At 47.3% G+C, this 25,017-nt stretch overlaps 1 protein-coding gene across 1 annotated transcript in view; it reads right to left on the bottom strand.

Annotated features, from left to right (window-relative positions):
- The window catches only part of DGKI (diacylglycerol kinase iota), a 491,936-nt gene extending 472,802 nt beyond the window's left edge, over positions 1–19,134 (bottom strand). Inside the window, exon 1 of the mRNA XM_049893911.1 lies at positions 18,818–19,134. Within this exon, the coding sequence (XP_049749868.1) occupies positions 18,818–19,134 (317 nt within the window). The remainder of the gene's footprint in view (positions 1–18,817) is intronic.
- Positions 19,135–25,017: the final 5,883 nt, after the last annotated feature.

Genomic DNA, 25,017 nt, shown 5'->3' with positions numbered 1-25,017 from the left:
ACTAGGGCCTGGCTTAGAAGCCGCCAGAGCGCGGGGCTAAAGGAGGATTTTTGGAATCTGTCCACCCAGCCTGGGGACCTGCTTTCAGTTTGAACAAAGGCACCATGTGTGCTGGTGGTGGCCCTGGTCAGACCATGTTTTTTAGTTTAGTCCTTCATTTTTTATGAAGAAGGCCATGGATCAACCAAATGCTGTCAGAATCGGGACAGCCAGAAAAGTGGAGGTGACTGGAAATCACCTTTAGATAAGAGCCAAGTGGAGAATTAAGTGTGTGTGTGTGTGATGTGTGTGTGTGTGATCATGATGTGTTTGAAGTGTGGAGATGGGTCAGTCTAAAGAAAAGAGGGCTGAAGAGATATGTGATAGTTTGCTTCAAATATCTGAAGACCTGTCATCTAGAAAGGGGGTCATCCCAAACACCCTCCAGAAGTGAAATATAATACCAAACTAAACTCATTGCCATAGAGGCCATTCCAACTCATAGCGACCCTATGGGACAGAGTAGAGCTGCCCCATAGAATTTCCAAGGCTGTAATCCTTATGGAAACAGACTGCCACATCCTTCTGCCGGGAGTGGCTGGTGGGTTCGAACTACTGATCTTTTGGTTAGCAGCAGAGTGCTTAGCCCCTGTGCCACCAGGGCTCCTGTAAATGTAATACCAGTAGATAAAAAATACAGAAATCAGTACAAGGCTCAACATGGAGACAACAGAGATAGGAAAAAATGTAGGCATCAGAGGCTAATAGCTGGCTTTGAAGCCTGACTTCACCACTTCATAGCTCCTGGACTTAAAGCAAACTGCCTCCCCTCTGCATGGTTCCCTTTCCTTGTCTGCAAAATAGAAATAACTAACTCAGACCGTTGTTGTGATGATTAAATAAGAGAACAACAAAAAAGGAGGTAAGAAAGTACCTAATTTTTGTTAAATATCCCCTAAATAGGAATACTTCTGTTTTTCCTGTAACAGAAACTTTCTAACAAGAACTGGCCCACTGTGTGATGCTCTCCCTAGTACAGTCGAGAAGCCTCTGGAACAGAGAAGATTCACCAGTAGGGGCTGGTGGAGCATTTGCCAATGTGCTCTAGCAATTAGATTTTTTTTTTTTTAATTGCAAGCAATGGAAACCAACCCCAGTTAAGTTAAAAGGAAGTTTACTGGGAAGATGTCAGACAGCCCACGGGTCCAACAGAAAGGTGAGCGACCCATGCTTGGGATAAAGCCAGGTCACAGGGGCACTGCTACTGGAGATGAAAGATCTGGCTGTGCCTTTGCCAGTCCTTTAAGAGTCAAGGTTCAAAAGAGTCTGCTTGTCTAAGCTCAAGTCACATGCTTGCCCCGAGCTGGAATCAGGGTGGTGAGAAGAAGTCACCTTCGACAGCTTCCAAAGACCTCCGTGGCGTCCAGGGTGGAAAGCCAGACCCACAAGACTGCACACAACACAGTGGAGGTCATTCCCAAAAGGAGTCCCTGCTAACCGGAAGGTTAGAGGTTTGAGTCCACCCAAAGACGCCTTGGAAGAAAGATCTGGCAATCTACCTCCAAAAAATCAGCCACTGAAGATCCTATGGAGCACAGCTCTACCGACACAGGTACGAACCCATGAGTCGAGGTGGACTCAATGGCAGCTGTTACCTGGTAATTCCCAGAAGGAAAGCAGGGTATATTGAGACATTTATTCTGAGATACAGCACAGAACAACATTCAAGGGCACTGACAAGGGAATTCGGCATGAATTCAAACCCTGGCTCCACTGCTGGCGAGCTACGAGTGCCTGAAATGTTACTCAAACATCCTGTGCCTCAATGTCCTCTTGTGTAAAAAACGTGGCTACTAATAGCATCTATCTGGTAAAGTTGCTGTAACAATTAACTGAGATAATGTATGCAAAGCACTTAGCACATTCCCAGCACACAGTAAGGGCCCAATAAATGTCACTGTTATTATTATTATTAATAATGTTGAGGGTACATCATCGGGTACCTCCCAGATACACTCTCTCTGCAAGACACTTAGCATCTCGCTTTCCGTGGTTTCCTGCCAGGCCAGGGAGTCAGTGATTTTGGTTGTCTTCTCCTCAGCTTCCTGACTTGATTTCCCCAGGCAGATAACAGGTTCTCATCATATCAGAGCTGCTTCACCAGAGCCGTCTGGAGTAACCGTCAAGAATGCACAATGGAAAACAGGAGAAGCGCTAATCGCTGGAGCGATGCTAGAAACGACCACACTAATGAGCTTGACACCACAGTGGGAATAACCGTCTGCCATCTGTGGATTCCTCCCTGTGTTACCTCTTCCGAACATGACTTCAGGTTCCTGGAAGTGGTACTTTGCCTTACACGGGAGGGCCATTTACCGGAATTTAAAGACCAGCTTCTGAGCAGCCCATCTGCCCCTGGGAAGAGGCGTTTCCCTCCAGTGTCTTGGGGAGGCAGCTGGGGAGCAGACGTGCAGCACACTCTTAAGGAACAACAAAGCAGCACCCTCAGCAACTCCCATGAAGCCGTTCTCTGAAGAAAACGTACGTTTCTGCATACACAGACATTTCATGACGGCATATATGAGTGAGAGCAGAGGTGGCAGAAATACCTCGGGAGGCAGAGCTGTGGGCCTCCGCACACGGATCACGCAGGCTTCCAAAGTAATGATCGTGCAATCAGAAAAAGACCACCTTATGGCCTTCTGTTGTGACATCTTCCCTTTTATACACACCTACAGGGACATGAAGTACATGTCTTCCTTTCCATTCATTCCCTTTTTCCTGTTATAGCTGGACTCCATGACAGTCTAGCCTTGCACAGTCTTTCTTTTTAATCTTCATTTTTAAGAGCTTTTTTTCAGTTGCCAGGGAAATCTCAATACAATGAAATCTTGGCTGTGACCCAACTCTTTGGCTGCAACAAAATTTTGTTCTATACCATATAACTTCGAAAAGTGTAGAATTCTCAGTTATCCAGAGTACCCCATGGAGATGACACTGGCTGTTGTAAAATACGGCCTTAAAAACTTACCTGTTTGGCAGCCATGTTTTCCGAAGGCACTTCCAGAGCCTTAAAACTGCAGGTAGCCACACAGCATGGGAGGGTGGTTAATAGGTGATCAGCTGTATCGAATTTTCTCCATAGATTCAACAAATGTGCCGAGGCAGCTGTCTCTTCCCCTGAAATCACTGAGCCACGGGAGCATGTGCTATATGGAGACCTAAATGCGTTTGCTGTAGAAATGAGATGCTATTCTTGGAGTACCTGTGTCATTACTTTAACCCAATCTCCTTTGCAATGAAAGGGCTGCTGCTTAGCAACAAATGCAAAGCAAGAATCAGGGTCTCTCTCTGTCTCTCTGTCTCTCTGTCTCTCTGTCTCTCAGTGGGCAGAGTATTAAATATATGCCATGGCGCTCTGGCTTCTTTGATGGTTTCATGTATACAGGAAGAGTAATAAGGCTAACAATAAGGTTATCCTCCTTGTCAATGGAATATAGATTTGACGTACATTGTAGTCACTGTTGGGTGTCCTCGGGTCGATTCTGACTCGTAACAACCCCATGTGACAGAGTAGAACTGCCCCATAGGGTTTTCTAGGCTGTAATCTTGACGGTAGTGGATCGACAGATCTTCCTCCCACAAAATGGCTGGTGGGTTCAAACCTCCAACCTTTTGTCAAATAGCGACCCTACACAACAGAGTAGAACTGCCCTATAGGTTTTCCAAAGAGCAGCTGGTAGATTCGAACTGCTGACCTTGTGGTTAACAGCTGTAGCATTTAACCACTGTGCCACCAACTTTCACAACTGTGATTAACAATTGAAATAAAGTCATGTAAATAAAATTAATGAAAAGAGAAGGTTGCTAACTATCATTCCATACCCAGGTAAGTGGAAGCAGTGCCTGAAATAAAAAGAACATGAGACTTTGGATCCAAAATTAGCCTGAGCCTGACTGTGTGCCTTGCGGGCAGGTTGTGGTTGTTGTTAGCTGGCATCGAGTCAGCCCCCGACTCATGGCAACCCCATCCACAACGGGATGAAAGGCTGCCCAGTCCGCGTGGCCCATGGCGTTTCCACTGGCTGATTTTCAGAAGTAGATCACCAGGCCATTCTTCCTCCTCCATCTTAGTCTGGAATTTCTGCTGAAATATGTTCACCTTTACAACAGTAAGCAAGTCTCCACTGACAGGCGGGCGGTGGCTGTGCGGGAAATGCATCAGGTGAGAACCACACCCAGGTCTCCTGCACGCAAGACCAGAAGCCTCGCACTGAACCAACAATGTCCCCACTTGCTGGTGGGTCGTTTCGGGAGCCACATAGGTGCTGAGCCTGTCTCCTTAACTGTACAAGGGCTATGGAAACAATACCTGCTCAACCTGTCACCCAAGCTTGTTCTGAGGGTAAAATCAGATCAATTATGTGCAAACAATTTATAAATGGCAAAGCCCCCAAAGCACTATCACGTTTTTCATTACCATTAAGTACCTAAATTTAGTCAATATTAACAATTGAAGAAATCCCCAGAAATGTATCTTTTTAAAAAAAAATCCCTTAGACTTCTTTATAAAGTAATCCGGCACGGGCTCATAGAAAGCTTCTGTTTTTGTCTTTAAATAGCTTCAAAGTTTATTTTTGAACTAGCGATTTATTTTCCTAAGAAATTCTGAAGGTTTTCTTTAAATGTGAAAGGATGACTCAGGTTTTTGAAATGTTTCTTTGGAACTTTCTAGGTGTCTATAACGGCATGTATGAATACACATATAAATTCTGAAGGATGTTTTTATGGAAAAACTTATATTTCAAAGGCTTGCCGCCTGAGTAGATCCTCTAGGTAAAGGTGAGAAACCCAACTCTTCCAAGAATATTAAAAAAAAAAAAAAATTAAATGGTACTTCTGATGCCATTTCAGCTACAGCAAGGGTACATCAATTGGCCTTAATTTCTTCACTGGATCCCAGTCCCTTGTGCCATGACCCCCTCCCTTGAAGTTCCTCCCTAATTATGACAAATCCCAAGACCTTGCACAGCTGGTGGAGTTTAAGGAGTAGTGCCAAGCTATAGGGAACCTGGTGGTGTAGTGGTTAAGAGCTACATCTGCAAACCAAAAGGTTGGCAGTTTGAATCCATCAGGTGCTCCTTGGAAACTCTATGGGGCAGTTCTACTTTGTCCTGTAGGGTTGCTCTGAGTTGGAATCGACTCAACGGCAGTGGGTTTGGTTTGTTTTTTTTTTAACCAGGCTGTAAAGGAGGCCTGGTGGCACAGTGGTTAAGCACTCAGCTGCTAACCTATAGCTCAGTGGTTCAAATCCACCAACCACTCTACAGGAGAAAGATGTGGCAGTCTGCTTCCATAAAGATTACAGCCTTGGAAACCCTATGAGGCAGTTCTACTCTGTCCTATAGGGTCACTACAAGTCAGAATTGACTCGACGGCAACGGGTTTGGTTTTGATTTTGACCAGGCTGTGACCCAGGCAGCAGACCCAGTGGGTCACAGCAGAACACTGTCCTGTACAGAGCCGCAAGATGAACCCCCTATGCTGGAAGGAAACGATGGACTAAAATGAGGTAGGATCATGAGGATGGTGCAGCATCGGGCAGTGTAGTTGCACACGAGTCAACCTGAGTTGGAGTCAACTTGGTGGCAGCTAACAGGCAGGCTCTAATCCCTGCAGTCACGTCCTGGTCCCAGGAGACTGGTTTTATCACCCCATCTGATGCAATGGAAAATTCATATAATATAAAAAATAACCACCGTGGAAAGCTCAGTCTTGGCATCCTTATGACTGACAGGATCAAAGCTCTCCAAAGAGCTTGGGCAGGCTTTGAGCTCTGTCTTCTCAAGCCGCCCTTTGAAATCTTCTGTTCAGCTCTTTTATTTAATCATTTCTTCCATTCGCTTTAGCTACTCTATGTTCAAGAGCAAGTTTCAGAGTCTCTTCTGCCCTCCATTTTGGTCTTTTCTTTCTTTCCTGCCTTTTAATGACCTTTTGCTTTCTTCATGTTGTTGTTAGCTGCTTTCAAGCTGGGTCCTGACTCATGGTGACCCCAGGCCCAAAGGAACAAAATGCTGCCAATCAATGTTTGTTACGGCCTGCTGGATGTCCTATGTGACACCGGACTGGACCCACTAAGGTGAAACACATAGCCCTCTTTCCTCAAGGGAACTTTGGCTAATAAGCCACTAGACTGTGAAAAACATGGCTATTTACCCACAGGAAATGGGAAAGGGTGAAAGAAGAACCAGACAGAGCAGCTGCGGTTAGGAAAGCAATATGCAAAGATAGTCACGGGCAGATCTTCTCTCTGCCACTTAACCAGCTGTATGGCCTCACACATGGGGGCAGTGATGGTTCAGTGGTAGGATTCTCACCTTCCATGAAGGAGTTCTATTCCTGGCCAATGTACCCCATGCCCAGCCACCACCCATCTGTCAGTGGAGGCTTGCGTGTTGCTATGATGCTGAACAGGTTTCAGCGGAGCTTCCAGACTAAGACTGACTAGGAAGAAAGGCCTGGCGAACTGCTTCTGAAAATCGGCCAATGAAAGCCCCGTGGATCACACAGTCTGACCTGCAACGATGATGGGGATGGCGTAGGACTGGGCAGCATTTTGTTCCATTGGGCCTGGGGTTGCTGTGAGTCAGAGGCCAGCCTGAAGGCAGCTGACAACAACATGAAGAAAGCAAAAGGTCATTAAAAGGCAGGAAAGAAAGAAAAGACCAAAATGGAGATCAGATGAGACACTGAAACTTGCTCTTGAACATAGAGTAGCTAAACCGAATGGAAGAAATGATTAAACAAAAGAGCTGAATAGAAGATTTCAAAGGGCAGCTGAAAAGACAAAGTAAAACATCATAATGACATGTGCAAAGACCTGGAGTTAGAAAACCAAAAGGGAAGAACACACTCAGCATTTCTCAGCCTGAAAGAACTGAAGAAAACCACTCAAGCCTCAAGTTGCGATACTGAAGGATTCTATGAGCAAAATATTGAATGACACAGGAAGCATCAAAAAAGAAAAAAAAAAGGAAGGATACACAGAGTTACTGTACCAAAAAAAAACTGGTTGACTTTTAACCATTTCAGGAGGTAAGAACTGCTGGTACTGAAGGAAGAAGTCCAAGCAAGCTGCACTGAAGGTATCAGCGAAAAACAAGGCTTCAGGAATTCATGGGTTACCAACTGCAAAGTTTCAACAAACAAATACAACCGTGGAAGCACTCATTCACCTATGCCAAGACAGTTGCCTGGCCAACCGACTGGAGGAGATCCATACTGGTGCCCATTCCAAAGAAAGTGATTCAACAGAATATGGAAATTCACAGACAATATCATTAATACGGCATGGGCACGCAGTACAATTCTGCTGAAGATAATTCAAAAATGGTTGCAGCAGTACACCAACAGGGAACTGCCAGAAATTCAAGCCGGACTCAGAAGAGGACATGGAACAAGAGATCTCATTGCTGATGTCAGATGGATCCTGGCTGAAAGCAGAGAATACCACAAAGATGTTCACCTGTGTTTTATTGACTATGCAAAGGCATTCAGCTGTGTAGATCATAACAAATTATAGATATCATTGAGAAGCATGAGGAACCCGTACATAGATCAAGAGGCAGTTGTTTGAACAGAACAAGAAGATACTGAGTGGTTTAAAATCGGATAAGGTATGTGTCAGGACTGCATTCTTTCACCACACTTAATCAGTCTGTATGCTGACTAAATAATCTGAGAAGCCAGACTACATGAAGAAGAATACAGCATAAGAACTGGAGGAAGACTCATTAACAACCTGCGTTTTGCAGATGACACAACCTTCCTTGCTGAAAGTAAAGAGGGCTTGAAGCACTTACTGATGAAGACCAAAGACCACAGCCTTCAGTATGGATTACACCCCAACATAAAGAAAACAAAAATCCTCACAGCTGGACCGATAAGCAACATCATGATAAACAGGGAATGAAGTTGTCAAGGGTTTCATCTTACTTGGATACAGAAGCAATGCCCAAGGAAGCAGCAGTCAAGAAATCAAACAACATATCACATTAGGCAAATCTGCTGCAAAAGACCCCCTTCAAGTATTCAAAAGCAAAGATGTCACTTTGAATACTAAGGTGTGCCTGACCCATGCCATGATATTTTCAGTCACCTCATAGACATGTGAAAGCTGGACGATGAATAAGGAAGACCGCTTTAGGCTGTTGACGAAGGATAGCAGCTCTTGGAACAGAATAAAATCCCTAGGTGATGCAAACAGTTTGCACTTGACTGCTAACCTAAAGGCTGGTGGTTTGGGGCTACCCAGTGATGCCACAAAAGAAAGGCCTTGAGCTCTGCTTCTGTAAAGACTTCAGCCAAGAAAACCCTATGGAGCAGTTCTACTCTGTAATACATGGGGTCACCATGAGTTTGAATAGACTTGACAGCAATCCAGTTGTTTTTTGTTTTTTTGTCTCATCGTAAGCATTTAATAAAATTAGTAACTTATAATAATTAACACTCACAAGTAGGTAGGTAAGCATTTGAGTACTTGCAATGAGCACTGAAGCCAAGGAAAGCTTTCTTCTTCTCTTTTACCTGCCCTTTACAGAAGTTTTTTTTTTTTTTTAACAGAAGTTTGGACATGGATGGGCTGCCTTGGCAGTCTCAGGAAACAGGGAGAGCTCCAGGCCCTACGGCTGTTCTGAAACAGATTGGGAGGGTCACTGTCAGGAAAGGCCATGCTCTGCAGCTTCCAGGGCCCAAGGCATTTCCACTTCCTATCAGAATTAGGGGCTAAAGACAGTACTTCCGTTGGAAAGAAACAATACACCGCTATTTAGTCTATCATTGAGAGAAGGCCAACTTAAAAGGCAGAAACTGTTTTAATCCAGGCTCCTTTCTCATAAAGTTCTTCAGGGAGACAGCCTCAAATCCTGTCACACACACACAGGGTGAGGAGGAGATCACAGCCCTTCCAGTCTGAGGAATGTTCTAGAAGTTTGTCTCAAAATGATACATGGAGCTGCTTCCAACTGCTTCCACATCAGCTTGTATAAAGCTTTTTTTATCTTTAAACAAGCAGCTTTCAAGTTTAAAAAAAAAAAAAAATGTAGTTTTCCACAGAATTCTGATATCTTTCTTGTTTACAAAGGAATGACATATTTTTTTAAATGTACTTTGGAACGTTCAAGGAGTCTGTTTTCTGGCTATTTCCTGAAAATCCACATGATACCCAAAAGCAACCAAACTGCCCTATCTTTACCTTTTGCGGAGAAAAAAAAAAGATTTATTTTTAGATCTACTTTGGGGAAGACTTACTTCCTCAACATTCACATCACAGTCCTGCACCAGTTTTATTTGTTCAACAAACAGTTAATAGTCATCTACACCTTTAACAACTAACACTCTGTTGTTTGGCCTGGTTGAGATAACTGATGAAACATCCCAGAAGGCTGAACCTTCCATTTGTGAAATAATCCAGGGCAGGTGGCACCTGGGAAGCTTTTTTCTCTGATTGCCAGGACATGAAGTCAGCCGCTGTCTGGACACTCGATGAAGCAGAAATCAGCCAGTCAGGCCAGAAGGGAAATAACCTAGGCCCTCGAGCCCTGGAGACCACTCTATCTCTAGGGCCTCAGTCTTTATCTACGTATCCATCCGTTCCTGACACCAGGAAGCTCTGAGACCCCTGCTACCCACCCCTCCATGCCTGACTTCCTGCCCCCAGATATCACCTGGGGTCTTGGCGGCTGCTGTGCGACTCCTCCACACACGACCTGTGCCTGTCTCCTCAGCCCTCAGCTTCCCACCTCTGATTTCTAGGGCTCTCTTTTCAGGAGCAGCTTTCTCCTCTTCACATGCCCTCATCAGAGTGAGCTCTTTTTAATAAGTTGTGAATGGAAAAGTACCTGTTCTGTACCTTAATGAAAGCCAAAATTTGCCAATTAGATCTCTTAAATATATGTTATCTACCTCATGTTCAGGCTATCTGAAGAATTTTATCACCAGCTAGGGCGTCCCTGGGTGGCACAAACAGTTAAGTGCTGGACCACTAACTGGAAGACTGGTGGTTCAAACCCACCCAGAAGCGCCTCTGAAGAAAGGCCTGGAGATCTGCTTCTGCAGGGTGATAGCCCAGATCAATCTGATGGCAACTAACAACAACAACATATCGATTCAGTCCCAACCCGTGGTGACCCCGCCTGTGCAGAGCAGAACCGCCCCATCGGGTTTTCAAGGCTGCGACCTTTCAGAAGCAGGTCGCCAGGCCTGTCTTCCAAGGTGCCTCTGGGTGGGTTCAAACTGCCAGCTTTTTGTCTAGCAGTTGAGCATTTAACTGTTGGTACCACCCACGGACTTTAGGCATTTGACTAGTGTTCAATATTCTGAAGAATAATAAACAAATCTGCCACTATCTGGGCTTAAATATGGGTAACACCACTTTAACAAGCACATATTTAGTGCTTATTTTTTTTTTGGTGACAGGAAGCATTGTAAGTATCAATTCGTTTAACCTTCAAACAACCCTACGAGATGGTGATATCATTACCATTTTATACCCAAGGCACCAAGGGGCTGGGTTGCCTGTCGGTGGCCACACAGGAGGTGGAGGTGAAGACGTAAGCCCAGAGGGGAGGGCTCCGAAGCCGCTCCTCCACATCGGCTCTCATCTAACTGAAAGTAAGAATAACGAGATGGCATTGCGGTTTAATTATTACCGCTTTACACGTTGACTGTTTTCCTCTACATCCAAACAAAGCCAGGCCACTACCACCATAGCTTAAATCAGAATTGCTTCCTTATCATAACATTATTTATGAATCTGAAAATCAAAAGGCCAATCTCCATTTGAGCAAAACTCAGGGAGGTTAAATGGAAGAACTTCAGAAGTCCCTGTGAGAATTCCTTTGCCTGTACAAAACAATGTGTTCCACTTCAAAGGCTCCTAAAACCTCAGAGCTGGAAGAAAAGAACGTTAAAATACATCTGCAAAGATCCTTCGTGTCCCACCTCTACCCAACCGCAGCTCCCACGTCCCACCTCCATACACATACCTGATGATTTCATTTTCTCTAAAATCTCCCCGACCAGTGCTCATTCAACCTCTCTTTGAATACTACGGATATCGGGAAACTCACTAGCCTTCTTTCAAATGCTTTATATGTTTCATGAATGAAAAAAATAGTTGGCACTTTTGTGGGGGGGGGAGTCCCTGGGTGGCACAGTTAAGTGCTCACCTACTAGCTAAAAGGTTGGCGGTTCGAGTCCACCCAGAGGCACCTCAGAAGAAATGCCTGGTGGTTTGCTTCTGAAAGGTCAACAGTCTTGGAAACCCTATGGAGCAGTTCTACTTTGGACACACGGAGTCGCCATGACTCGGAGTTGAAATGACTACAACAGTTTTTTTAAGACTTTGTTACTAAGTGAGTTAAAAACAAAACAAAAGCTTAGAGCCATTGAGTCGACTAAAAAAGTCTTCCTAAAATAACTTTCACACCAAAGTCAATCAGATTAGTTCAAGGAGGGAGTTGGTGAAGTAACACAGAACAGTGGTTGCCTGGGTAACCTCTGGTGGCTGGACAACGGTCAGGTCGGACTCCAGGAATGCTGGGTAGCCATCTTTCTGCACTTTTAGGTTTTTTTTTAATCACAGGAGGGAAAGTCAACAGCAAGTCCCCTGAGGAGGAAATCAATACTGCCCCTTGGAAAGGACTGGGACAGATAGAAAGACAGCCTGGGAGCTAATTAGTGCTACTCAGAAGGCAAATTAAGGCCTTTTCTTTGACAAGCTGCAAATAGTTGGTTAAGTACAAGCTTCTGACACCCTTCTCCAGCCTCCAACAGCTGGCTAAACGGCTGAGGCAGGTAGTCAAACAGGAAGTTGTAAACAGAAACACAATCCCAGGCTGCTGGACAAAGTGTAAATGAAAAAACGCAGAGTTTCTTTAGAATATAATTTTTTTTTTTTAATAAGAAGAAAAAAACCAATGGAAAGGGTCGGGGAATGAAGAACAGCAGTAGTTTATTTAGGGAGAATTAGATAAGTCCATTCAATGAATATTCATTCAACACCTACAGAGAAAGAGGAATGAGAGTTGAAGATTCACATGAGAGGTACGGTTTCTGTCCTCAAGGAGTTAACGACCCAGTGGGAACAGTAATCCTAGAAGTAACTCTGTGCAAGGTGCGGGCTCAGTCCTTTACAGAGCGACTCATATGACAAGCTTCTAAGGTAGGTACACTATTGCCCCATTTTACGGATGAATATGCTGGTGGTGCAGTGGTGAAGTGCCTGGCTGCTAACCAAAAGGCTGGCAGTTCGAACCCACCAGCCACTCCACAGGAGAAAGATGTGGCAGTCTGCTTCTCTAAAGATTATAACCTAGAAAACCCTAAGGGGCGATTCTACTCTGTCCCACAGGGTCGCTATGAGTCGGAACTGACTCGACGGTGATGGGTTTCTGCCCAATAGAAGGAGCCCTGGTGGTGCACTGGTTAAGCACTCAGCTGCTTAACTAAAGGGCTGACAGTTGGGAACCACCCAGCAGCTCCATGGGAGAACGCCCTGGTGATCTGCTTCCATAAAGACTACAGCCTTGGAAAACTTCTGGGACAGTTTCACTTGGCCACATGGGGTCACTACGAGTCAGAATCGACTCCACAGCAGTGGGTTTGTGTGCAGACAGAGATAACTTGGTGTTTTATGTCTTTAATCTTCTTCTACATTGCATTGGTTTGTTATGCTTTGCAATAGGTTCCAACCAGTTCAAACAATCAGAAATGTGTCCATTTTTATGGTTATTTGGAGCAAATTACATTTCTAAGGAAAGAAAACCTCTAATGGCTTAGTGTTTGTTTAGCCCCTGACCTTCCTTCCTCAGCTGTCCACCAGGAGAAAAGCTCACACACCTCCACTCATTTGCAGTAATCACCGTCCTAAACCTACAATCACGGGGTCTCGGAAGAAACAGTCTCCATAGCCTCACTGTTACCCGTTAAAGATGGCAGATGTCTCAGCCCAAGGTCTTCATAGGTGTGTGCCTCTGAGCCCACTTCAAGAATGCCTTGAACGTGTACCCCAGACCCCAGCCTGGAAGGACAGAGGGGATACAGCCAGCTGGACCCTCACTGGGAGTCATCGTTTTTTCAAATTGGAAAGTGAAGTGTTAGAAAGAGTTATCTCTAGTCTAACTTAATGTGGCCCCACTGGGCAACGCTGCTATTGCCACAGAAGAAGTGAACACCAGCAAAGCCCTCATCGATTCTCTATCTGGAGCCCCCAGACCCAACACTGACACTCTCCCAGGTAGAAATCAAGCCTCTGAAAGATTAGCCAGGGAAGGTTAAAGTCCTGGGGACAGAGAATAACCTAAAACCTTGTTGGGTATGTGTCCTCACTGGGGACACTGACAGTCAGACAGTGCCAAGTAATTACTGAGGAAGGGCTTTCATCTGATCCAGAAGTCTCTGAATATCCAACCAACTTGCAAAGCACAGATAAAACACAAATAAGTTTCACTTACAAAGAAGGGCGCTACGTTCTCACACTCAGGAGAACAGCGTCCATCCACCACTACTGACTGCCACACAGGTGAGAATGATGTCCGTGTGTCCTGTTTGATTCCCAATCCCCAGTCATGGTCTCGTAATTGTGTTTTGCAGGGCAGGATAAAGAATCAGAGGTCCTTTTTCACCTGGTTTCTAACATGAGAACGTTAATGTTCCCAGCTGCTACTTCCTTCTCCCACGAAGCCCTCCGGGTACCCCCACCCTGGTTAGTAAGGATAGAAAGAGAAACAGACGTCAGCATCTCAGGAGGCTCCTTCATGGTTCATTCTTCACAGCCCTGGGGCTCCAGACAAGCCAGCTAGTCCTTGGAAGGCAGGTCCATTGACACAGCCCCAGGACAATCATTACAAGGGGCACAGGAAACTCTAAGGTGGCTGTTTTCACAGAGATAGCAGGTGGCAGATGGGTGGGTTTGTTCTGAGAAGCAGAATTAATATAATTTCTGGTCATCATGAGTTTACATCTATGTTATTATTCCTGAAATAGAAGTGGAGCTCCTGAAAATTACGTAGCCAGAGGGACAGGGTCCAAAGAGGAGAGTGTGCAAGAGGTAACAGACAGTCAACTGTGGTGTGTCATGGATGGGATGGAAGCACAGCTCCCGCTGCACACATGCACACACACACACACGTGCATGCACACGTGTACGTGCACACACACGTGTGCACCCACTCACACACACATGCATCCACACATACACATGTGTATGTGCATATACACATGTACCCACATACACGTACATACACACATGTAGGCACACATACACATGAAAAGCAGCCAGACCTAAAACGCATGTTTACAGAAGCAGCATGACGTGGTCTAAGAGCAGGTCCTTCGGAGTCAGGTCTGTGTTTAAATTCTGTCTCCTGCCAACCTCCATGCCCAGGTTAGGCCCCGGCTCAGGGCGACCCGGTGCCCGAAGGAGCGAAATGCTGCCGCGTCCTGCTCCATCCCCACGATCGGCTGTAGACTGGACCACTGTGATCCAGAGACTTTTCGTTGGCTGGTTTTTGGAAGCAGATCGCCAGGCCTTTCTTCCTAGTCCATCTTAGTCTGGAAGCTCTGCTGAAACCTGTTCAGCGTCATGGCAACATGCCAGCCCCCACTGACACGCAGGTGGTGGCTGCCATGAGGTGTACTGACTGGGAATTGAACCTGGGTCTCCGGCACGGAAGGCAAGGATTCTACCACTGAACCACCAGTGCTTCCCCTGTTGTGAACCTGAGACCCTCATAATCATGTCATAGGACCATCCTGAAGGATAAATAAGACACAACGCACAGTGACATGTAGCACAGTGCTGACACACAGCAGACACCCAGCAAGCACCAATTACCTTCTCCTCGCTCTCCCTGGCTTGTCTGGAAAGCTTTTTTTTTTTTTTTTTTTTGCTGACTTAAATGGGAATTCTTACCACAGTTAAAAAAAAATAAATACAAGAGTTCCTATACGTTCCATAGTCATTTGCACATAGGTATCTGTTGCAGCGCCATAATTTGCAGAGAAAAGGGAAGTACTATTTTCACAGAAAAGTATGAGATCGCTGGTGCTGCCTTCTAAACCCCTCAGCTCTCCTGTCACTAGAGGCTTTGCTCGGGGAGGGGGCAGAGTCTGGGATAAAGAAAAATTCTCCTGGGAAATGGGTTCCCAAAAAGAGCCAAGAAAGGAAAGATAATGAGGGGAAATCTAGGGGCACATAAAGGAGTTTATTTTACTTAACAAAGTTAAAAGTCAAGCGAAATGAAGAATCTGCCTCCAGAAATGGTTATTTAAAGGCTTTTTGTAAAGGGCTCTGGTTCCTAAAAAGACAGGAGTCGCTGCATACGCCCGCCCACTCTCATGTATTTTTAAACCCTCACTTATATGTTCCTTAGCAACAGAGGGAGCAGATATGACCCCTCTACACACACACACGTACACGCATGCACACGCACACGCCCTCTCTCCCAATCCCCCTGCTTCTCTCCTGTCAAGTGTCAATTCACTAATATCCGTGTTCTTCACATTTCTTACCTACCTGCAAATCTCCACTTCCCCACTTCAAAGGACCCTCTGACCCAAAGAGCCATACTTCACACCCTAACTGAACCCCTGTGCTTGGACTCCACTCAAGAGGTCTTCCTGGCTGCCCTCCGCTAGCCCCTTCACCAGCCACTGCCCCAGCTGCCCTCAGAAACAAGGTGATGTGGTCCTCACTGAAGAGACAACAGCCACCTCCAGCCAAAAGCTGTCCTCTCCTTCCAGACCACTCATCAGCCCACCAGCATATCGTCAGGCCCACCGCAGCTGGCTCCAGCATAGAGAGCTGCCATGGAGAGGGCCAGACCATGTGCTGTGACACTAAAAAAATAATAACCACCATGGAGATGGTCTCCAGGCCCCCAGGACAATCACCTACTGCCTCATGGTCCTTCCTCTGACATTGGGACTGCCAGTGGCATGACCTAAGAAGAGCTCAAAGATTAGCTACTTTGCCTTTGAAACAAACAGGGCCACAATCCTCGCATATTAGTGTGCCTAAGCATCACCTGGGGTGGTGGTGGTGGCTGTGTGATGTCGAGTTGATTCTGACTCATAGTGACCCTATAGCACAGAACTGAACTGCTCCATTGGGTTTCCTGGGTTGTAATCTTTATGGAAGCAGACCACCAGGTCTTTTCTCCCGTGGAGCAGATGGTGGGTTTGAACCACTGAGCGCTTTAGCAGCCAAGCACTTTATCAATTCTCCACCAGGGCTCCTATTGCCTGGGGAGCCTGTTGAAAATTACCGTCCACAGAGAGTTTGATTCTGCTTGTCTGGGCTGGTGGGCATTTTGAACCCGCCACCTGAGGGGGCGCCAGTGCAGGTGGTTCACTGGATTGAAACCTGTAAGGCTCTATTTACAAGGAAATGATGTTCACAAAGTGGAGCCCACTTCTATGGACTGTAGGGCAGGTGCAGTATTAGCATTCACCGACAGAGAAACGCAGCGCCCGTGTCCACCTATGCGTGTGTGCACACCTGTCTGTGTGTCTGTGTCCACGTCTGTGTGTGCACACTTGTCTGTGTGTCTGTGTCCACATCTGCGTGTGTGTGCACTTGTCTGTATGTCTGTGCCCACGTCTGCGTGTGTACACACTTGTCTGTGTCCACGTCTGCATGTTTGCACACTTGTCTGTGTGTCTGTCCACGTCTGCGTGTGTGCACACTTGCCTATGTGTCTGTGTCCACATCTGTGTGTGCACACTTGTCTGTGTCCACGTCTGCATGTGCGCACACTTGTGTGTCCACGTCTGCGTGTGCGCACACTTGTCTGTGTCCACGTCTGCCTGTGCGCACACTTGTCTGTGTCCATGTCTGCCTGTGTGCACACTTGTCTGTGTGTATGTGTCCATGCCTGGTGTGTGTGTACATATGCCTGTATCTGTGTCCATGTCTGTGAGTATACACACTTGTCTGTGTGTATGTGTCCACATCTGTGTGTCTGTGAGCACTTGTCTGCATGTGCCAGCATCCACATCTGTGTGTGGGCACACACTTGTCTGTGTATGTGTGTGTACCCACTTACTAGTGTATTTGGAGTGTGCAGCCCAGAAAGCCTCAGCCTCACTGAGTGCACATTCCCAGGACTGAGGCTGAGAGGAGGCCCTGCCAAGAAGCAAGCTGAGCTGATTTCCCTTGCAAACCTGGCTTTGCAGCCCTCCCCAACGAGGAGTGTGCTGAATGCCGGCGCCACCGGAGCGTCCCTCAGCCCAGGATCCAGCCCTGCATGCAGTTCACGTAATCACCTGGTCCCAGCCCACAGCTCCTGAATCAGGGTGAGCTCAGTGTCTGCTCCCCTGAGGGCCACACAAAACCAGGAAGTGGAACTGCCTGTGTCCTACCCTGGCTCCCAGAGCTGCCCCTCCCCAGCACCTGCCTATTTTTAGAAACCAAACATCTACAGAGAAAGCTCCACTTGGCCCTGCTCTGTGAGTAACTAAAAGAGCCACTCGGGTAAGACACTCAGTGGACGTAATGCGCGCACAGGATCAGGGGCAGCAACCTTGCCAGAGGAGCCGACGACACTTGGACACAGAGTACAAGTCCTGACGGCAGTCTGGGCGCAGGTCGTGTCTGCCGAGACCAAGTGATTCACACAGAAGCCCCCACAGAGCAAGCCCACCCCCTCACAAACCCACATGCCCCTGTCATCTGCCTTTGCTTACATAACAGCACGTGCTGTGTCAGGCTTCATACCTGATATGGCTTTCTGGAAGGGACGGTGTAACTCAGCCGGAGTGGAGACACCAGGATGCTGTCACTGACCCCTTTTCAAGAAACACTCACAGCCCTAGCAAACATTTGCGGTCCTACGCTGACGTATCACCTCGACTTTTAAAGTCCACAAGCAGGAGGGGTAGTGACATCAACTGTCCCTCTGGAATTCCCCAGGCCTGTCCTCATCTTAATTCTTGCCTGGCATGAGCAGGGAAACCTTCTCAACCCTCATTTCTCATTTTGGTATCCTGACACAAAGCTGGATGATCTTTCATCATAATTTGGTGGTAATTTATCCCTCACTATCCTCGTCTCCCCAGTACATCCATCCTGAGGTGCAAGTATGGCCCCATTCTCACCCTGGTCCCTAGCTGGCCATGGGCGCCCCCACAGCATCCTTCTGGGCACACCCGAGGAGGGAGCGAGCACGTGGACAGGCGGATAACCAGTTGCGTATCTACAGGCACCGGTCCTCCTCTGACTCGATCCACGGGGAGTTCCCATGCAGGTCTGACTTCCACAAGGATTTCTCTTGGTACAGCGCTGTTCTGTCCTGCCTGCCTGCCAGAGGGGGTGATCTCAGCTCTCGAATTAGTGCCAAGGGTTCGTCCAGAGAAATCCAGAAGGGTGGGGAATGGGTGAAGACAGGCACCAGCTTAGGGGCAACTTTGAGGACGACTCTCCGGAAAACTGGCATCTCCGTCTCTGCTCACACGACCCCCCCCAAACACACACACATACACGCACGTTTTGCTGTTGCTGTTCCGATCTCATAAAGGAAAACCGGGCAAAACCCTGCGCTCGCAGCCTCCCTGCACCCCGGAATGGTGAGATGGAAAGAGAAGAACGGAATCCCCGAGACGGAGGCGAGAGGAGCCAGGAGAGAGGAGGGAGCCGCACACACGCGCGCACACACACACACACGCACAGCGAGAGGCGGCGCCGCAGGTGCCCAACTCCGTGCAGGGCGCCTGCAGAGGAACGGCGGGAGTCGCGTGCTCTGTGGCACCTGCCTGGCGGCCGCCCGCCCACACCTACCTGTAAGAGACCTGCTTCCGGAAAGTTAAGTTCCGCAGCTTCTCCTCCAGCGCCTCGTCCTTGTCCCCGGCGCCCGCCGGCCCCTCAGCCGCCGCGGCCCCCGCCGCCGCCCCTGCGCCCCGCGGCTCCGCGCCGCCCTCGGCGCCCAGGCAGCCGCCCCCCGCGCCGCCGCCCGTCGCGCCCCTGTCGTCGGCCGCCGCGGGCCCAGGGTTCATGGCCGCGCCGCTGCCGAAGCCGGGCCGGGCGGCGGGCGGGCGGCGGGCAGGTCCGCGCCGCGCGCAGGGCAGCAAATGGCAGCCCCCGCCCGCAGCATCCATCCGCGGCGGCCCGCACCGGGGCATTGTGGGAAACTCCGTGCCTCCACTCCCCCGCCGGCCAATCAGAGGCCGCCGCGCCCGCCGGCCCCGCCCACTCCCCCCACCCCGCCGCCCTTTCCCCGTGGGGGCGAAAGCCGGGGCGAGCCTGCACCCGGGGCGCGGGCTGCGGGAGGGGCAGGGGAGGGGGCTGCGGGCGGGGGCGGGGGCGGGGGGAACCCCAGAATCCTGAACTGAGAGCCGGGAGGAAACTGCACAAAGCTGGTCTCCCCGGGGTGACACATGAGGACACGAGACCAGCACCCAGGGTCTGGCTGGTCCATCACCCCGTGGGTGGCAGCGCCCACCTGTGCCCCAGGTGCCTGGATGGCGGGGCAGCGTCCTCTCCACCGCGCACCAGGCTCGCCGAGCCAGGGGGAGCCGCCCTGTGCCAGGACAGCTTTGGGGCTGAAGGACCGGGGAGAGGTTTCGTGCGCAATGTAAATTAGGGGGGTCGAGTTGAGGAGCCCGGCGAAGCGTCTTCCTCCCCTCCTCTGGGGAGCTGGCCGGACGGTCACCCCCGGGGCCCTCCAGCAGCTAGTTGCCCGGTGCTTCCCTGCACGCGGCGGGCACCCGCTACAGAACTGCGGTTGACTGGGCTCCAGGACCCTCGGTGGCGCCGAGACTAGGATGCAGGGGAGCACTGGCCGCGGAGCCCACGGAGGAGGGTGGGTGCTGCTGCGCGCGCTCCCGCAAGGAGGCGAGGAGAGCTCTCTCTCAGGGAGCTGCTTCCAGCCGCTCCGGATTCCACGGCTGAAGGAAACGCGAGCTTGCAGCCCCTGCAGACTGACAGGGCCCACCTCGCCCAGTTTCTGTTCCTAAGGTGACCGAAAACTCAGGGGGTTTGAATGGTGTGCTATAGAATGTGTAAAACCGATCGTTTTTCAAGTTAGGGGTTGCCACCCAAGAAGTCGCTGCTGTTAGCAAATGCCAGGAAGGTCTGTACTTACGGTAGGGTTAGTACCCAAAATACACAGGTACGTGTCCGTGGTGGTAAAAGAACTAGTCCAGTGAGTTTCCTCTCGGCGTTCTGTGACCCCAGACAAGTTGCTTAAATTTTTCCATTTTCACGTGGCTAAAATTAGGGGATTGAACCAGATACCTCAAACCTCTCCCAACGCCCACATTCTGTGATTCTCTTTATATGTGCATTATAATAAGCCAAAAAGAGAACTTTTCCAAAGTGGAAAAAGGTCACCGTCATAAAAACAGCTTATGGTGGTTAAGACCTCATTTTTATATGACGAGTGTCATGCCCACCTTCACGAGGCAGGGGTTTACCAGGTGGCGTGTTGATGACAACGTTCCATGAGGTCCCCAAGGACAAGGAAAGATCCTCTAACTGAATTGTTGCACCAGCTTCCTGCCTGCTCTCACTCCCACGCCATACCTTCTCCAAACAATTCTCCAGCCCGATCTCCAAAGTATTTCTATGTCAGTCCTCTACTTGAAATCTTCCCAAGGTGTCATATCACCCTTAGGATAAAGTTCAAACCCTTGGCCCGGTTTCCAAGGACACAGTGGTGGGAGGTACACCAGCCTCTCTCCCTGCCTTTCACAGCGTCTGATAGCGCCCCTCTGAACTGGGCCACGTGCGTGTGAGCCCCTAGGTGCTCTCTGTGCTGTCTCCACTCCCCTGTCTGAAGCAAGCACATGGACAGGCGCTTTTCTAATAACCAAAGCAGTAGAAATTTAAATAAGATGTCATTTAGCCTATTAGATCTGCAAAGATTAAACCGAATGATCATAGCCGATGCAAAGCATTCCTCTTAAAAAAAAAAGGAAACTGCCTAGACATCTCCCAGTTGGGAAATGGCATAATAAATTATGGCATATTCTCAAAGATTCCAGAATTCCTGGACACATTAGTCTGGAGGAATCCCTAAGAACGTTCCCCTGAAATAGTCTTCAGACCCTGAACAGAAACTATCCCCTGAAATCACCTTTTAACTAAACAGCAGAATAACTCAAAAAGCAAAGAATCTCATCCCTGAGAACTGTGCTCTTTGAAAAAATTGTCCGTAAGAGGCCAAATGGACAACAGTTACTCTTAAGTCTAGATGAGAAGTTTGAGGGGCAGTGAGACTAAATGAATGGGTGTGGAACAACTAGAATGGAAATAAGGAGAATACTGAAGAAGAATGTGAAAAATGTAACCAAGGTCACTGAACATTACACATAGAAAGTGTTGAGTGGGAACTTCTTGTGCTGTGTCTACTTTCACCAAACGCACAACAAAATATTAATTAAAAAACTCAATTTAGCAATATTACTATTTAGCCAAATAACCCCACTTCTGGAAATATATCCTATGGTAAAAATCCCAAATAAAGAAGATTCTAAATAACGGAAGGTATTTGTTGTAGAATTGTTTCTAATGATGAGTAAAAGGAAGCAATCTAACAGGTAAAAAAAGGGAAAATACTTAAAGTGTTCAATGTCCATTGAAGAAATATTACGCAGACCTGAAAAATAATAGTTACAGAGGCTATGTATAAGCAATAGAAATTGCTTGGTGATGTGCCAAACAAAAACACTAGGGTATGAAACTGACACCTTCATTAAAACTATATAAAAATATGTTCATATAAGGATAGAAAAAGAATACACAAATGAGAAAATAATTGGTTTTAGAGGTGAGGTTTTTTTTAATAATTTATAGTCTTATATTGTATTTACAATTTTGAGACATTTGAAATGATAAATGTTATTCTATTAAACACCATGTTCTTTCATAAATATCTTTTTGTGCCTGTACCAGGGACAGGCATACCATAAACCTATGGTTTGAAATCACTGGAAATATGAACAGAGCCATCTATTTAACCGACATAAATTAATGGAATAAAACATTTTAACTCAGCGAAGGGATGAAGTTTTGTAATATCAGGAAGCTTATAAAGACTGGATTGGTTCCTCTCAGGAATGGACATGAAATGTGGGGTCAAAATGAGTTCATAAAGAAATCTGGTTTTGTTTTTGTTGTCTCTGCATGTCATGGACAAGGGGTTGTTTTAATGATCGAAGTTGTCTTCTGGACAAGTAAAAATGGCAATAGTAAGATGCCAGAGCTTGGAGAGATCTTGGAGACTATATGTCCCCACGTTTCATTTCATAGGTGTGGGAACTGAGACCTGGAGAAGTGAAATGACTCACCCAAGGTTACATGGGTAGTCAGTGGAGTACAGAAATAGAGTTCAGGTCTTCTTGAAGGTTATCCATCCCCCAGAGTAAACATGCACATATTAACTAGCTACTCTGTGCTGCTATGTGCTTGACGCTGTGTTAGACACACTATACAAAGATAAGTTGGGAACACATTCTACCCTTCAAGGATCACAGTCTTCTGGGGAATGGACATGTACTAATTATAAGACACATTGATGTCGGTGCTAGAGTTCTGCTGGGTCCCAAGTGCCTTGCGTCTGAGGAGACCCAGGGAAGAAGTGACTTCTGCCTTACTTGTGAAGGCTTGAATGGAATCTCACCACTCACAAACAACACATTGAAAAAGCACAGAAAAATGAAAGATCCAGGTTGTCTGGAGGATGCCACGTACTTTGACGTGGGACAGACTTAGGATGCAGCCGTAATGGATTGAATTGTGTCCCTCAAAAAGATATGTTGACATTCTAGTTGCTGCTTCCTGCAAATGTGACCTTGTTTGGAAATAGGATCTCTGATGATGTTGTTAGTCAAGTTAACATGACAGCATACTGGATATGGTGAGTCCTGATGCAATATGATTGATGTCCTCATAAGAGGAGAAAAGACACAGAGATGGGGAGACAGAGGAAAGACGGCCATGTGAAGATGGAGGCAGAGACTGGAGGGGTGCTGCCATGAGCCAAGAACTCCAAGGATTGCCAGAAACAACTAGAAACAAGGAAGAGGCAGGGGAGGATCTTCCCCTCGAGTCTTCAGAGAGAACACGGACCTGAATTCAGACTTCTAGCCTCCAGAACTGTGAGAGAATAATGTTCTGTTGTTTGAAGCCACCCTGTTTGTGGTACTTGGATACGGCAGTGCTGGGACAGTAAGACAGGAGAAGTGGGGGCAGGTGAGACCAGAAGGGCCAGTGACAGTCACATCAAGAAGTCCTTCTAGTCTAGTCCAAGGATTTTGAGCTCTGGGGAATAGGCAAGTAAAAAACATGGATTCTTTCTAGGCAGAGCAAGTGGTGTAATGGGGTACAAGTTGCAGAAAGCTATTGAGGTGTGGGGGACAAATCAGGGCAGGAAGAGGCTAGAAGACAAGCTAAGAGGTTATCTCAATGTCCATGCAAGAAACACCAAGGGCCTGCACTAAGGCAGTGATAGCAACATAGGAAGGGGAATAAACAATTGAGAGACATTTCTGGGAAGAACCCAAAGAAATTAATGAATCAGTGCTAAACAATGAGGGAAAGGGTACAATCAAAATAGAATCCAACCAGTCCATTGTAGTTCTTCCAACAAGTAGCTCTAGGCATCTTAGGGTTTCTACTAACACAAAGAAACAATGGTCTTATTGACATGTCAGAAATAGTTTAATACTGTTGAATTTTATCTGAACCCTGTGATACTGGAAAACAGCAATGGTTAGAGAAATTTTCCTATGCTTTGTGTTCAGGTAAATGACTTATTGCAAAGCACTGCCTTTCCCAAATGACTTAGGTAAGACTCACGGATGCTGCCTTGTTTACCTGTGACAAGGCCAGACACAAAAAAGTAAAACAAACTAAACCCATTGCAGTCAAGTCTATTCTGACTCATAGCGACATAGTACAGAGTAGAACCGGGCCATAGGTTTTCCAAGGCTGTAATCTTTACAGAAGCAGACTGCCACATTTTTCTCCAGCGGAGCAGCTGGTGGGTTCGAACCATCGACCCTTTGGTTAACAGGTGAGCACTTAACCACTATGCTCTGTGGACCCTCCGTATTCCCATTCTCTGCCCCATAAATCAGTAACTGAATTGCTTGTCCCCATTTTTTATGATCAATCAGAAACAAAATGCTTGTTGACACATTGGTTAACCTCCTCTGCCTCCCCCAAGTCCCTGAATCCTCAGCCTGAGCCAACATACTACCTCTCTTTAAGGGCCCCTTCAAGAGAGCAGGCTGATCTCAGTGTGGAATATTCTGATCTTCTATTTGATGACGTCATCCTCTCATCCCACTTCCCCACATCTGGGTGTTTTCTAGACTTGTTCACTTGCAGTCTCTGCTAAAGAAAACACTGTTTCTGACTCTTGGCGACTAAGAGTCCCTCATAGTCAGAGTGTTCTATTGTAGTTGTCCCCTCTCCACTATTACGTTAGTCCCTCCTCCCCCCGTCTTTCTAAAGAAAGCTTCTCCCTTTCTAAGTCTTGATGTGCTTTTCATTTGACCACTTGCTCAAAGCTCCCATATCTAGAATATCAAACCAAAGTAAGCCCGTAACCCTGTGCCATCGAGTTGATTCCGACTCATAAGTAAGCCAGTTGCAATTGAGTCAGCTCCAACTCACGGCAACCGTGTGTGTGTCAGAGTAGAGCTGTGCTCCGCGGGGTTTTCAAGGCGTCTCTTGGTGGGTTTGAACCACCAACCTTTCAGTTAGTAGTTGTGTGCTTTCGAGTTGATTGCAATTCACAGCGACCCCATATGACAGGGTAGTACTGCCTCATAGGGTTTTCTAGGCTGTAATCTTTGTGGGAGTAGATCGCAATGTCTTTTCTCCCGTAGAGAAGCTGGTGGGTTTGAACTGCAGACCTTTGGTTAGCAGCCAAGAGCTTAACTGTTTGTACCACCCAGGGACTCCATCTAGCATTCAAATCCCTCCTAATCAAATGCATGTTATGTAAGGGAGAGGTCAAATCAATATTGTCC

This window comes from Elephas maximus, chromosome 8, assembly GCF_024166365.1.
Source record: "Elephas maximus indicus isolate mEleMax1 chromosome 8, mEleMax1 primary haplotype, whole genome shotgun sequence".
NCBI lineage: Eukaryota > Metazoa > Chordata > Mammalia > Proboscidea > Elephantidae > Elephas > Elephas maximus.
This window is presented reverse-complemented; position numbering and strand designations above follow the sequence as displayed.